The 13,101-nt window shown below is 28.5% G+C and overlaps 2 protein-coding genes across 2 annotated transcripts in view; one reads left to right on the top strand and one right to left on the bottom strand.

Moving 5' to 3' along the window:
• Mat89Ba (nucleolar protein 6 Mat89Ba) overlaps positions 1-6,549 on the bottom strand; it is a gene marked incomplete in the record, with an annotated part of 20,568 nt that extends 14,019 nt beyond the window's left edge. Inside the window, 5 exon segments of the mRNA XM_067049005.1 lie at positions 438-738; positions 823-1,005; positions 1,713-1,967; positions 3,367-3,534; positions 6,074-6,549. Coding sequence (XP_066905106.1) covers positions 438-738; positions 823-1,005; positions 1,713-1,967; positions 3,367-3,534; positions 6,074-6,100 — 934 coding nt within the window.
• Positions 6,550-7,486: 937 nt separating this feature from the next.
• Positions 7,487-13,101, top strand: part of CrebA (Cyclic-AMP response element binding protein A) — a 17,235-nt gene continuing 11,620 nt past the window's right edge. Inside the window, exons 1-4 of the mRNA XM_014419639.3 lie at positions 7,487-7,991; positions 8,843-8,990; positions 9,066-9,239; positions 9,324-9,605. Of these exons, the coding sequence (XP_014275125.1) occupies positions 7,878-7,991; positions 8,843-8,990; positions 9,066-9,239; positions 9,324-9,605 (718 nt within the window). The 5' untranslated portion in view covers positions 7,487-7,877. The remainder of the gene's footprint in view (positions 7,992-8,842; positions 8,991-9,065; positions 9,240-9,323; positions 9,606-13,101) is intronic.

The following is a 13,101-nucleotide window of genomic DNA, read 5'->3' as shown; positions in this document are numbered from 1 at the left end:
GAGTCGCTTTAGTACAAGACCACACATTCGAGTACAATTTTGAAGACAATATGAAATACAGAATTTTGAGCAGAATGCTCCTTTCTTTATCTATATAGTTATTTATTGTGTTAGTTAATACAACACCATAATTCCAGTAATTTTCCTATGATACAAAGAAATATAAACTGTAAAAAACATTAAGTAAGAAATGGAGTATTTTTTGAAACTGCTCTCCTTATGCTCTCTGCTTTTTGAATATATAAATCATGCGGCTTATTGTATTCTTGTCCTGAGCACTTCATAAAATGTAAATGTCTTTATAGACAGGTTCTTAATAGAATGCCAAATAATCTGTTATTTCTATATACTCTATATACTATTATTCTGTATACTTTAGTATACAGTAATTTGTAATATGTATATTGATAAATTTGTACAAGATACTTAATCCTTACCAATTTCTGCTCCCCACCACTCTGCTCTTACATTATTTTTGAATGGAACAAATCGTTTGTAGAAGAAACTATGCATTTCTGGAACAGGGAAAAGCTTTACTTCAATATAATTTGATAACTTTCCCGATGGTCGAAATGTTAACAAAGGTTTAGTTGAATCTCCAGACATAGAGGAAAAATGCATTTTCACCTCAGAAGATATTAAATCACTGCCATCCAACTTTGAAGCAATGTAGCAAAGGTATAAAACTCTTTTAAGATGATATCGTTGGTTGAGATTGTCGATTTTCTGAAAAAATTTCTGTAAAGAAACCATTTTATTACAAAAGGCATGAACTTTTAAAAAAAAAATCTGAAAATCACTTAATAAATATATTAAACTAACCTTTGGCATAACAACACCTATATCTAAAGAAAACATAGGCCCCAGTGGGCACAATAAGTCATAAGAGCCAGTAGTGAAAACATCCACAGGCTTCATGAATTTAAATGTGCCCTTTTCTACTTCTTTCTTTCTCTTGAATGGTAAAATTATGTTCAAATCTTCTACCCATTTAGTATCATCTAACTGTAAAAATAAAAAACAATTGATTACAACATATGTGCATATACACAGTACAACCTAAATCAAGAGGAGCAAAAAAAGGGAAAATTAAGTCATTATAATTGAAGCATGGTTAATAACATACATTTTATCAGTTGTCAATAGATATTTAAATCTACAGACATCATGAAAATAAAAAATATTCACAATTTGACAGAAATGTGAAAAAATAATGCTTTAAATAGTATGTATCAACATTACAACAAACAAAAATTAAAAATTTAAATATATGAAGCAATATCACACTTAGTATTTTTTAACAGTTATTTCTAGGAAAACTTACATTTTTTATATAGGACCATTCGGGAGCTATGATAAATATTGTTAATCAAAATTGATGAATTTAATAATCATTATGTTTTTACACATAATTTCTTTTTTGTTTCTAGCTTTCACTTCAATTGAAAATAAAATTGAACAATACAAACATTTTTAGATTTTATTAATAAAATATTTCTTTTTTCTTTTCAAAAAATTTCTTCAATCTCCTTGGTCTTAATGCTGTTCTGGTAACACTTAATAAGTAAGGTTCAAATTAATCTCTGTTAGTTCTTTCTACATTTTAATTTGAAAAAACAATATGACATTTTATTTTTTAATACGACAGGTTATTTTAAATGAAAACATCTTATAAATGTAATAATAATTGTATAACAGTTTATTTAACTTACTGATATAGGTTCTTCCTGGTCTGAAAGATTCATGAGAACTTTTTTAAAATTTTCCAACCAAGAAGGGATGTGTCGCTTTACTGACTTCTTTGGCTTTAACTCGGACAACATTTCATCAATTTGTAATTTAAAAAGATTTGATTGAAATAAAGTTTCTGTTTCCCTTAAGGAAACCATTTCTTCAGCAGTAGGTGGTTTCACCACTTTTCCTTTACGTTTAGCCTTTTTGGAGACAGATGATAATTTTTCTCCATCCTAATGAAACAGCAAATTGAATATATTGTAAATTGTCAAGTATTAGAATGAATACATAATATTTACACTGAATCAATATAAATTAAACAAAAAGTACTAATGAAATTTTGAAGATAATTAAAGTCTAAAAAACATTTCATTACCTTCCTCAATACGAACTGAAAGTAAAAGGTACAGGAAAGTGATGATCTGTTGATCTAATCATGCTACATTATAATACATACTTAACAATACATGATACGATACTAATGTATTTAAAAAGAAAAGAAAATCCATCTCTGTACTTAAAATATACAACAAAAACATTATTTGTTATCAATATTTACTGGAGTTATTAGTGGTAAAGTCAACTCGAATTTCAGATCTCAATCGTGAGATCATAAAAAACATTTCTGTTAATGAGCACCCTATGTATTAGAATAGAGCTAAATACATTTCAAGTTAGCTGGGCCCATAAACAATTTAAGTTAAAGATCACAACATTATAGGTGCCATAAAAATTCTGATAATATTGAAGCAATCTTTCTTAAAAGCACAATTAGACTCTCTTTTTAGAAGAGCCAAAAAAAAATATGCATGATCTTTTTATAAAGAAAAGTTAAAAGAAGATTTTATATAATGAAGTATTTCAAACAATAAAGGATTTTTCAGAAGAAACAATTACATGGGAAGGGATGTACAAATCAGTAGGTTGAAATTTTGTATTTAATAGATGGAAGGATAAACATAGGGTGATGAGGTGTCTTATATAGCAAGGTTCATAGGTTCTTGAGAACTGGAATAAAAATGTGCCACCAGGCCATTATCATAGAATATTAGTAAAGAGTCAACTTTGCCAGGAATGACTGTGTGAGATACGAGAATATCTGAGAATACCAAACATGAATGTAAAAAAGCAGTTCATTGATCCTTTCAGTCTCTTCTCCTAATTTACCATATAATTAATACTATGTATCCATAGCCAAAGTGTGGGAGCACGAATGAGGATACTAAAAGATGATGGGTACTTTAGAGAAATGAATCGCAGAATCTTAAATATACTATATAATTTAAATATTTTACAAGAAAATGGAACTTATATAATATTTAAAATAGTTTACTTTAATTTAAAAGTTGTATTCACTCAAAAATAAAAAGATGATTCTCATATTTTCTTTTTATAGTTGGTATAAAAGTGAGAAGAGAAGTAAAATAGGTGCCATGAATGTTGAATAAATATTTAAACAGTTGTCACCAGGATAAAAGATGATGTTCCAAAAATAGATTCGAATTGATCAAATAAAGTAACACTAACAAGAACATATTTCAAAATTTACTAAAGGTGTTTAAAAAACAAAACAAAACATAAAAAATTATTTCTAATGAAAAAATTAAAATATTTTGTATAATAAGAATTAACCTCAAGTTTTCTTTTCTTAGATGTTTTCTTTTCTTCCAATTCTTCCGTAATTTCATCTTCCTCATTACTATCTGAATCATCATACCCATCATCCTGCTCACTTTCATCAGATTTCAGTTCATAAGATTCCTTTATGTTCTTCACTTCTTCAACTGTAAATGTACTACCCTGAAAAGTAGAAGTAATTATCATTTGAATTGCATAAATGTCATGAATACATAAAACATTTAAGAAATTTCCATACTTTTTCACACATTCCCAATATTTTATTGCAACTATTTTAATTTAAAAATAGTATCTTTATATTACAGTATATTTCATCATCGATGACACTGCCTTCAGCGGACCCGGCAGCTTATCTTATAATGCCACGATGGCAATCCAAGATGTAACTCACCTTTTATATATACACTCATCTCTATGTATATAATTAATTTATTGTTTTAATTTTTCTAGGAGGTCAGAAAAAAAAAAAAAAATACAGTATATTTTGTCGGAAAAATAAACCTTTTTTTTTTTTTTTAAGTAAATTTTTAAGGTTCTTAAGTGCAATTGTTGAGAAACAGTTATAAGAAAATGTGTTTTGAAAATTATGGGATAGACACATTTAGATTATAGATAGCAATTTGAATGATAAAAAATATGTTTTATATTCAAAGTAGGTAACTGAAATAACATAAATAAAAATCTTGTGCAGTTCGCATATAACACAATGTTCACTTACTTACCTACTTACGCCTCCAAGTTTTTGTAGGTCAGTGAGCTCCTGTTGAAGTTATTGGTATTTTTGTGATTTAAAATATATATAAATACACTTGAAGACAAGTGACAAATAATTTTTATTTTTCTATTGGTATAAAAGTTTGTATTTTAGGGTTTCTCGAGATGGAAATAAAAAATATAAATTTTGTTCCTGCTAGGAATAAAACAGTTTAACAAAAGATAACGAAACAATCATGCTATTGGGAAAAATTATGCAGTTACAGCATTTCTCGTTTAAATCATATTTATATATTTTATTATTTATCCTTTAGTTATCCAAAAAATTCTTTAATATTTTGTATTTAAACATTGTATATTATTTCTAACAATGACAACTATCTATTTTTTTCGAATAAACAAAATTAAAGAAAGATTTTTTTGAAAATTTGACATTTAAGCCCTGTTACTCTATTTCAATGAGGATAAAACCTATCTGATATTAAAGACCAAACATGTTTGTGCCATTATGGATAAAATGGACTATAAAGTGGCACTTCTGGGAGGTCGATTTTAGCGAAAAAGTTGCTGTCGCATGCCAAGTATACACCCACCTTAAGTATGTAATTTCAATTTTGTATGACTTTTCTTTAGAGATAGACTGTTCCCAAACCACAGAACATTTTGCAAAACTAGATTTTTTTTGACACAGAACCTCAAAAAATGCATTTCCATTAAAAACTTAAATTTGAAATTTTTCACGATTGTGATACTTTCCCACTCTATATATAAATAAGTGAAAGTAAAAATAGGTTACAATTATACAAAAAAGAAACAATGACAACTATCTGTTCTTATATTAATTAATCTTCTAATATTTTAAACACTGACAACTAGCTGTTCAACCGATTCCTTTGAACAGCCCTGATGAAGCCCTGCAAAGTGGGGCGAAACGTCGGAAAATAAATAGTTGTTAACTATTTTTATTTCTCTTTTGACCGCAACCCTGACCATCTTCTTATATAAAAAAGAAACAAGTTTTTCTTGTATTATGACATCACCTAATTGGGTTTGTATAATACAGATTTCCTAAAAATAATTCAAGAATGTATATGTATATGTAGTTGACCGTAAAAATTTGATAGTTATAAGCTATTTGTTCTTTTTTTGACCACAACCCTGACCATCTTCTTATATTTTAATTCAAGAATGATTTGATTAAATTTAGAAAGTCATAAATCAGGATTACTTATTACAAAATAATCTTAAGAATATAAGACAGTAGAAAATAGACAATTTTAAAAACAAAATATAATGAATTGCTAAAAGCTCTGCCACAAAGTTCTCTCAACTTATTTGTGTTATTTACTGACCGCACCCCCAACCATCTTCTCCTCTCAATGAGAATAACATTTTTTTGGGAAGATATTATTAACACATGAAACATAAAGCATGGTAAATCAGAAGTGAAGATGAGTCTGGTTTTGAATGAAAATTTGAATAACTGTTTCTCACTGCTTAAGAAAAAGTAATATTAAACAAATAAGTCACCAAACAGTTCTTCTAATATCAAGTACAGTCTTCAGCGCATTAAAAAAACTGGATCGATTTTAATGAAACTTGGTATACATGTTTCTAATAAACCTACAAACAGTTCATTAACAGCAAATCAAATGGATAGTTCTTTACAACCATGACTCCCATATGATGGCGGACTTGTATTCACTTAAACAAAAAGAGAAAATGGTAGACCATGGAAATTTGTTATAAACTGACACCATTAAATGAAGATATTTAAGCGCATTTATGACAAACCTCAACTGAAAAGGATCCTTTAGGTTTAGTTTTTATCCTTCTACAGGGAGCTTAACTCAAAATAATAGAAAATTGAATATAAGTTTTTAATACTATTAGAGTATGATGGCAAAGATTTAATGCTTAATAAAAATAAAACAGTTTAAATAAAAGGATTAAAGTACTAAAAAGTTAATAATTAAAAAAAATTCACCTTTGCTTTGTACACAGACTTCGTCATGTTGAAAAGATAGGATACTGGAATATATTAATAATGATTATAATAATATACACACTTTAATAATGTTTCTCACGTGTGTAAACAAGACCTAAACAATAACCTCCACTCTCAGGTTACTTTACAAACCCACGTGGTGTCAAAAAGCCGCTGGTCGCCAAGGCCACTCCCTCCTCACTCACACACAAACACTCCTTCTGTTATACATACTCACACTCATCAATATACCGTTCTCTGGAGGTGAATAACCCATAGAGGAATTTCGTATAGTTTTAGGAAGTTGACCCAGAGAAAAATACCCTTCCTATTAAAATATATATTTAATAATTATTCATGTTTCATTGACTTGTTCTCTTTATCATTTTTTTTCAATGATCAAGGGAAAGGGCCTTTAAATGGTTTCCTCTTAACGGGTTTTAAAAGACAAGGTCGGAAAATAAGACATGTTCGATACGCAGTTAATTCAAGTTCTCTGAGGTTTATTTCAACATTTTTCAAGCAGAGACAAGAATTTAGAAGCCCCGTAAATATTAAAAAAATTCGTTTTTTTTTTTTTTTTAAATTATAAAACTATATTGTTTTGCCGATATTTTTGCACTAAGCGGAAATGAACATGTTTTTACCATTATTTATTGAAATAAATTACAATATACTGATAAGACATGCGTGCGCTTGTGAAGTATTATCAATTTTAAATTGAAAATAAGTTTTTAATAACTTGGATAACTGAAGGAAAGAGCCGAGTTCTATATAAAATGAACAATTATTAAAAAATAGTATCTCCATCAAGTTTCCATATGGATCTTCAAACCACGTGCTTAATAAATGGATCAATTACATAAATAGCATAAATAAATAAATAGAAAGATCTGTAGTAAGGATGTAGTATTACCTTACCAGTAAAAAACAAACAAAAAAAAGTCATATCGGTAAATGTACGTAAATACATTAAAAATTACATAATGCACATTCATTAAATATTACGTTTTATCTTACAATTAGTTAAACAGAAAGGAATAAATTATTGTCCAGTCACTCATTTACTATATAAAAAAGAAATTTTTAAAGCTGGGTTTTTAAAAATTTAAATATTAATATCAAATGAGATAAGTACTACAGTAATCCTTTATCTGTAATACATTCTAGGAAAACCATTTTAAAGATTAAACTATTTATACATTCTGCCAACATTTGTATGAATATTTTTAAATAATAGTTTAATCTTATAGATAGTAAATATTTGCATAATGATAACTTTCCCATTTGAAATAAAATAAATTAATGGTATTTCGGGACTTTCCCAGCGAGCCAAGTTAGTTCAAAAGATTGACCTTTCAAGTGGGTGGGTCCCGGAGAGAAAATCGTCCAATCGGAGGCTGGCAAGTGGTGGTTTGAAAGGAGCCAGTTGTACCCGCGACGCCATTCTGCTTCCACGTTGGAAGTAGTCGGCTATCAGCCTCTTAGTTTTATAGTTTTCTTTAAGTTTAATTATTTTCTCGCTTTTACCGATTTTATTTCATCTAAAAATAAATCTTTGTCATATAAAGTAAAGTTTATTTATCTCTATTAACAGAATACGGTGCCCAACTCGTTAGGTGACCGTCAGTCGGTGATCGGTGCGTGTCGTGTGTGTTTGGGTCGCCGATTATAGCGATCGGCTGACCATAGGATTCCCGGAAATTTTAATCGGTGGTGTGGGGTGTTTGTTTTTGTTCATCTAAGTGAATTTTGAATTAATTGAAACCACCTTATTCGGAATTGTATTCAGGCATATGGAAACATGTCTGTTCTTTCAGATTTTAGTTTCCTCGATGTCATATTTGACAAAGACGAGAATATAAAATTAGAAGAGGATATCAAAATAGAATCCGATCCTAAGGATGATGAGAATGTTGTAAGTTTGTATACTTTGACAAATAACAAATGCCACCATATCCTAAACCTGCTTTAAATGTTGTCAGTAAAATAGCACCGTTATAACTGTGTACATAAGATGTTTAATTTTACTTCTATCATAGATTAATAAACAACAATCTAAACACGTGGTCGCCTTTCACTCCTGGTTGATTGTATTAATTCAACTAAAATACGTAATTTATACTGCAATATTTTACATCCAAATATGATATTTCCTGATTATAAGCCTAATTTTATTTTTAAAAATGTTAAGTACTTGTTATCTGATAACATATGGAATTTCTGCATACATATGTTTATCCTTCTTTCATCTTACAATGTTTTGATATAAAATTCTTTTGCACCTTCAATTATTATTGCAGTTGTTAAATATTATTGCTTTTATTTTGTAATTCCTAAGTACACTTCTAGAAATTACTCAAATTAAAGTGTTTGTTTTACTTGATACATTGTTTACATTTGAGGGACTGTATTCTGTGTATTTTTAGTTTAATGAATAAGAGTTCAGTTATTCAGCTATAAATATAAGTAATACAGACTTAAATTTCAATCATTTAAATTATTGATCAGTCTAGGCATATTTTTTTATGTTACTTAGTGAACAGGCGATTTAAAGATTCTTTTGATAATTATTATTTTAAACCTAATAGTTTGAAGTTATTGATAGATTACGCTTTGATTTATTCATTTTTCTATTGTTTTTTCACTCATACATAGCCTTAATGTCCTTCATGATGTTTGAACAACTGTGATTTCTGGAAGAATAGTTTGTAAATATGACCGAATTATCTGGTCCACATTCATTACCATATGTTTACTTTATTTTAGGAAAACTATTGGGACCACTCGGGTGTTGATCTGATAGACTCTGTTCTTTTTAATCAGCCACTTGACTTTTTGCCAAATGAAGATTTACTATCTCAACAAAAATGTTTCTCACTTGGAAACGTTTCAGGAAGTTCAGCTTCTGATAGTGGTAAGAACAGTTCTAACATCCCTAATAAATATATTTTCTAAGTAACATGGGATCATTAAAATCATCTTTGATCAGGTCTCTCAAGTGATCAACAGTTTTCTCCAGTTTCTTTTGATGAAATTGAGGAAGATAATGGCGATATCAAGCCTGAGATTGCCCTCGACCAATCTATGCTCAATATGTTGTGTGATGATACTTCTTCTGATCACATAACGCTACATAAGAGTGATGATGATGATCCGATAGATGGTAAAACCATTATTTTAGAACTTTAAATGTTATAGTATCCAAAACTTGTTATGGGTTCTAATTAAATTTTTATTGTATTTAAAGTGTGTACTGTAAAAACTTCAAAGCCTGTTGTACGTGTTAAGCCGTCCATCTCAAGAACAAATACTAAGGTTCTTAATATATCAACACTTCAAAACAAGCCAAGATCGATATTAATTCCGGTGAAAGGAAAAAATGGTGTGAAAACTATTAAAATTATCAAGCCATCAGTTCGAATACCCAGAAGAGTTAAGACAGAACCTGTAGAAGAAGTCAAATCTTCCAGTGAAGAAACTGGTGATGAAGGAGATCAGCAGTCTAAATATCCAAGGGTGCAGCTTACAGGTAAGAATGCTTATATATATCGGATGCTATAATGTTTAAGTTACAATTATTAGAACTTAACTAATGGTTAGGAATCAAAAGTTCATTATTTTATTAGAAATTTCTGTAAAGTACTTATTGTATTTTAAATTAGTGAAGTTACTTTGTAATTATCTGCACATTTTTAAAAATGAAAAATCATTAATTTTGACTCAAATGTTGAGTCAGTTCGATGTTCTAAACACATTGCTGTTTTCCATATTGCTCAAACCACTCCAAGCATGAATTTATTTCTGTGACTTTCATTTTGTGGTATTAAGGAAATAATACAAAATGTTTTCTAAAGTATTATATAAATTACTGAAGGAAGTTCTTAGTGTGGTGTATCGCTTGGATTTCATCATCAGCCACATGGTTGCTTTTTTAATAATTAGAGATTAGAGGACATAATTGCAAGGTTTGGTTAAAAGTATTTATTTGTTGTAATAAACAAATACAAAATATATACTTATTGGTGATTTTTACAAGTTGTGTTTCTTAATCCAAGGTAATGTGGATTACATTAGTTTTGTTTTATTACTCATTCACTTATCTTTAGTCTAGTCTCATGTTTATCTTATTTTCAATTTTGTCTTAATTACTTTGTACATAATAAAGTATTTTGTTGTTCTTATTACTTATTATAAACATTTTTACAATGATTTTCAAATATATTACTTTTTTTTTTTGATATTCTTTAAATTAATTTTTTATACTAGTCATTTGGCAATTAGTTGTATGCAGGGCAGTAGGAAGCTTTAACTACTTTTAAAAGAAAATTTATTTTTATCCTTTCATTTCCTGTTTTTTTACTGTAAAAATAAAAGTTATAGTCCTCAGACTATATGTCTTTATGATTCAGAGAGCTGTGAAAGGAAGTATTAGTGGAGCTAATTACATGGTCACTGAGTGAATAATTCCTCATACTTTCTTTTAGCGGCTATGGTCCTGCACTCATGGTGCCTCTCTAAATTTTTGCTCTCACATTCAGGATTCCCTTCACTTCCAGCTTGATCTGTAGGTCTACTTTCTCTCCCCCTTATAACTGGAACTATATAAAATTGCTTAGTGAAAGTAAGCTGAACTGACTCAGAGAATTGGTCTTGTTTCCAGTGACCTTTTAAATTAACCAAGTGTTCACAGGATCCTTTTATAAATTATTTATTTAAAAATTTGTTATAAACTATCTAAAATTAATTTATAATTCTGGATTTTCTTTCCTAAGAAGTTGTTTTTTTTTTTTTATTTGTCAGTATGATGAGGTGAAATTCTTAAGAATATTATCACTATTCTATATTTGTTGTACCACGTTTCGGGTTTACTCCATATTCATGTACTATTATTCCTCATTTTGACAATTACACCCATTTCTTTTTGAAATTATTTGTATATATGACAATAGTTAAAAAATAAATAAATGCAATTTAAAAATTGAGGTCTATAAGTACATGAATGTGGGGTAAACCTGAAACGTGGTTCAACCAATATAGAATAGTGATAATATTCTTAATAGAAGTTCTTTCACCTTAGCATGTAAATAAATAAATATGTACACTTTTGAAAAATTATTAAAAAAAAAAAAAAAAGAGGTTTAGAGCATTTCATGTAGATTTTATTTTTTATGAAAAATATCAATTGGTTACATCCATTTGACGGAATAATTTTATATTTTTTTTTAAACAAAGTAAATATGTTTTAGCTTTATAGAATTTTTCTTTGTAAAAAAAAACTTTAGTGTGTAGAAGAGGATATTGCTTTTGATAAAAACAAAAACCTTCAATTATTTCTTCCTGCACTGCTAGTAAGTAATAATAAGAATAATAAATGATGCCTATTGTAAAATACAAATTATTTAAAAATGATTAGGACTTGATTTTAATGATTATTTATGTTAGTTTGTCGCGAGAGAAATAATAAAGAAACAGTGTAATAAAATTCTGTTTTAATACTCTACTAGGTAAATTTAATGAACCAATGATACATTTTTGTTTGTCAGTTGATTGATTGCTGTATTTAATCTTATATATATAATTTATATTTGATAAATGATAACACCTTAATCTTTTCAGAAATACTCTGAATCATGTCATAAATAATAATCCTTGATTTAAAAATCCATGGGACCCATATAGATGATATAAGTTATTAAACTGTATCTACTATAACCTTATTTTACACTTTATTATAATATGAATTGTTTAGCATTTTGTGTTAAAAGTTATAGACCAACAGGACGTTCTTATCTTTTATCTTTATAGGCAGTTCAACTTGATGTGCCCGTTGCCTCATCCGATAATGCACGTTACCACAATAAAAAAATATAGTAAATTTGATTAGATAATGCACATATTAAATGCATACACAGCACTTTAAAAATACTCTCAATTTTACGCGTGTGTGAAGATAGTTGTGAAGTTCATGAGCGCCATTAGTATTTAGATAATTTTTTGTTTTTCAGCTATCTTTTAATACCGAGATAATTTTTTTAAAAAAATCTTTAAATTAAAGAATATACATATATTACATTGATTTTACTAGAATAGGGTTACGATGGCTCAAAGGTTAGTTGTTTTAAAAGTGGGCGAAGATGTCGGGAAGATTGAATAAATTAAAACAAAACCGTTTCTTGAAGCGGATTTAGAATTCTATAGGCATTTCGTCATGCTTCCTGAACAACTAGTTCGTTACGAGTTTTTGAAAGCGGCTTTAACCACGAATTTGGATCCCATGATTTTGAGTTTCCGATTGGAAAGCTAGTTGTGAAATGTGGGCGCGTAGTCAGCGTTTGTCTCGATTGTTAAGTCAATCAAGTACCCATACTTCCGTTATAACACGGGTTAGTGATTTTTAATATAATTCGTTCTTATAAAGGTCTTTCGAAGAATCAAATTGTTTCCTTCATATAAAAAATGTACTAGGAATTGTGTATTAGTTGTCAGTCGACTGTGATTTTAATGTGAATATTATTTAGTTGACTTCACCTACGAAATCATTATAGTAATTTAGAAAATATAAATTAAATTTGTAATTGTAAACGTTTTTCTCAACAATCGAAACGGAACCCCAACCCAATTATGTTTGACAAACATTTACAATTTGTATAAAATAATCTTCCAAGGACATCGTGATTGCGAAAATCGTTTAATTTAATCGCCTAAACTAATGTTTTAATTTGCTCACCTTTTAAAGATTATTATCTTGATGATTCAATCTGGTAAGCATTGTGATAACTATACACCAATTTTGGTCTCATTATCTTTCTATTTATCAGTCGTATCATTTGAGGATTATCTTTACAGCTTAACTAGATTAGATCATCTTATCAATGTGATTAGAATATTTCTATATTAAAACTAAGTTTTCCCCTATTTAAAGATATATATCATGAATTTATTTCTGTGACTTTCATTTTGTGGTATTAAGGAAATAATACAAAATGTTTTCTAAAGTATTATATAAATTACTGAAGGAAGTTCTT

Source organism: Halyomorpha halys, unplaced genomic scaffold, assembly GCF_000696795.3.
Source record: "Halyomorpha halys isolate HHAL.00 unplaced genomic scaffold, Hhal_1.1 Scaffold244.1, whole genome shotgun sequence".
Lineage (NCBI taxonomy): Eukaryota > Metazoa > Arthropoda > Insecta > Hemiptera > Pentatomidae > Halyomorpha > Halyomorpha halys.
The sequence above is the reverse complement of the archived record's forward strand: the minus strand, read 5'-3'. Positions and strand labels throughout refer to the sequence as shown.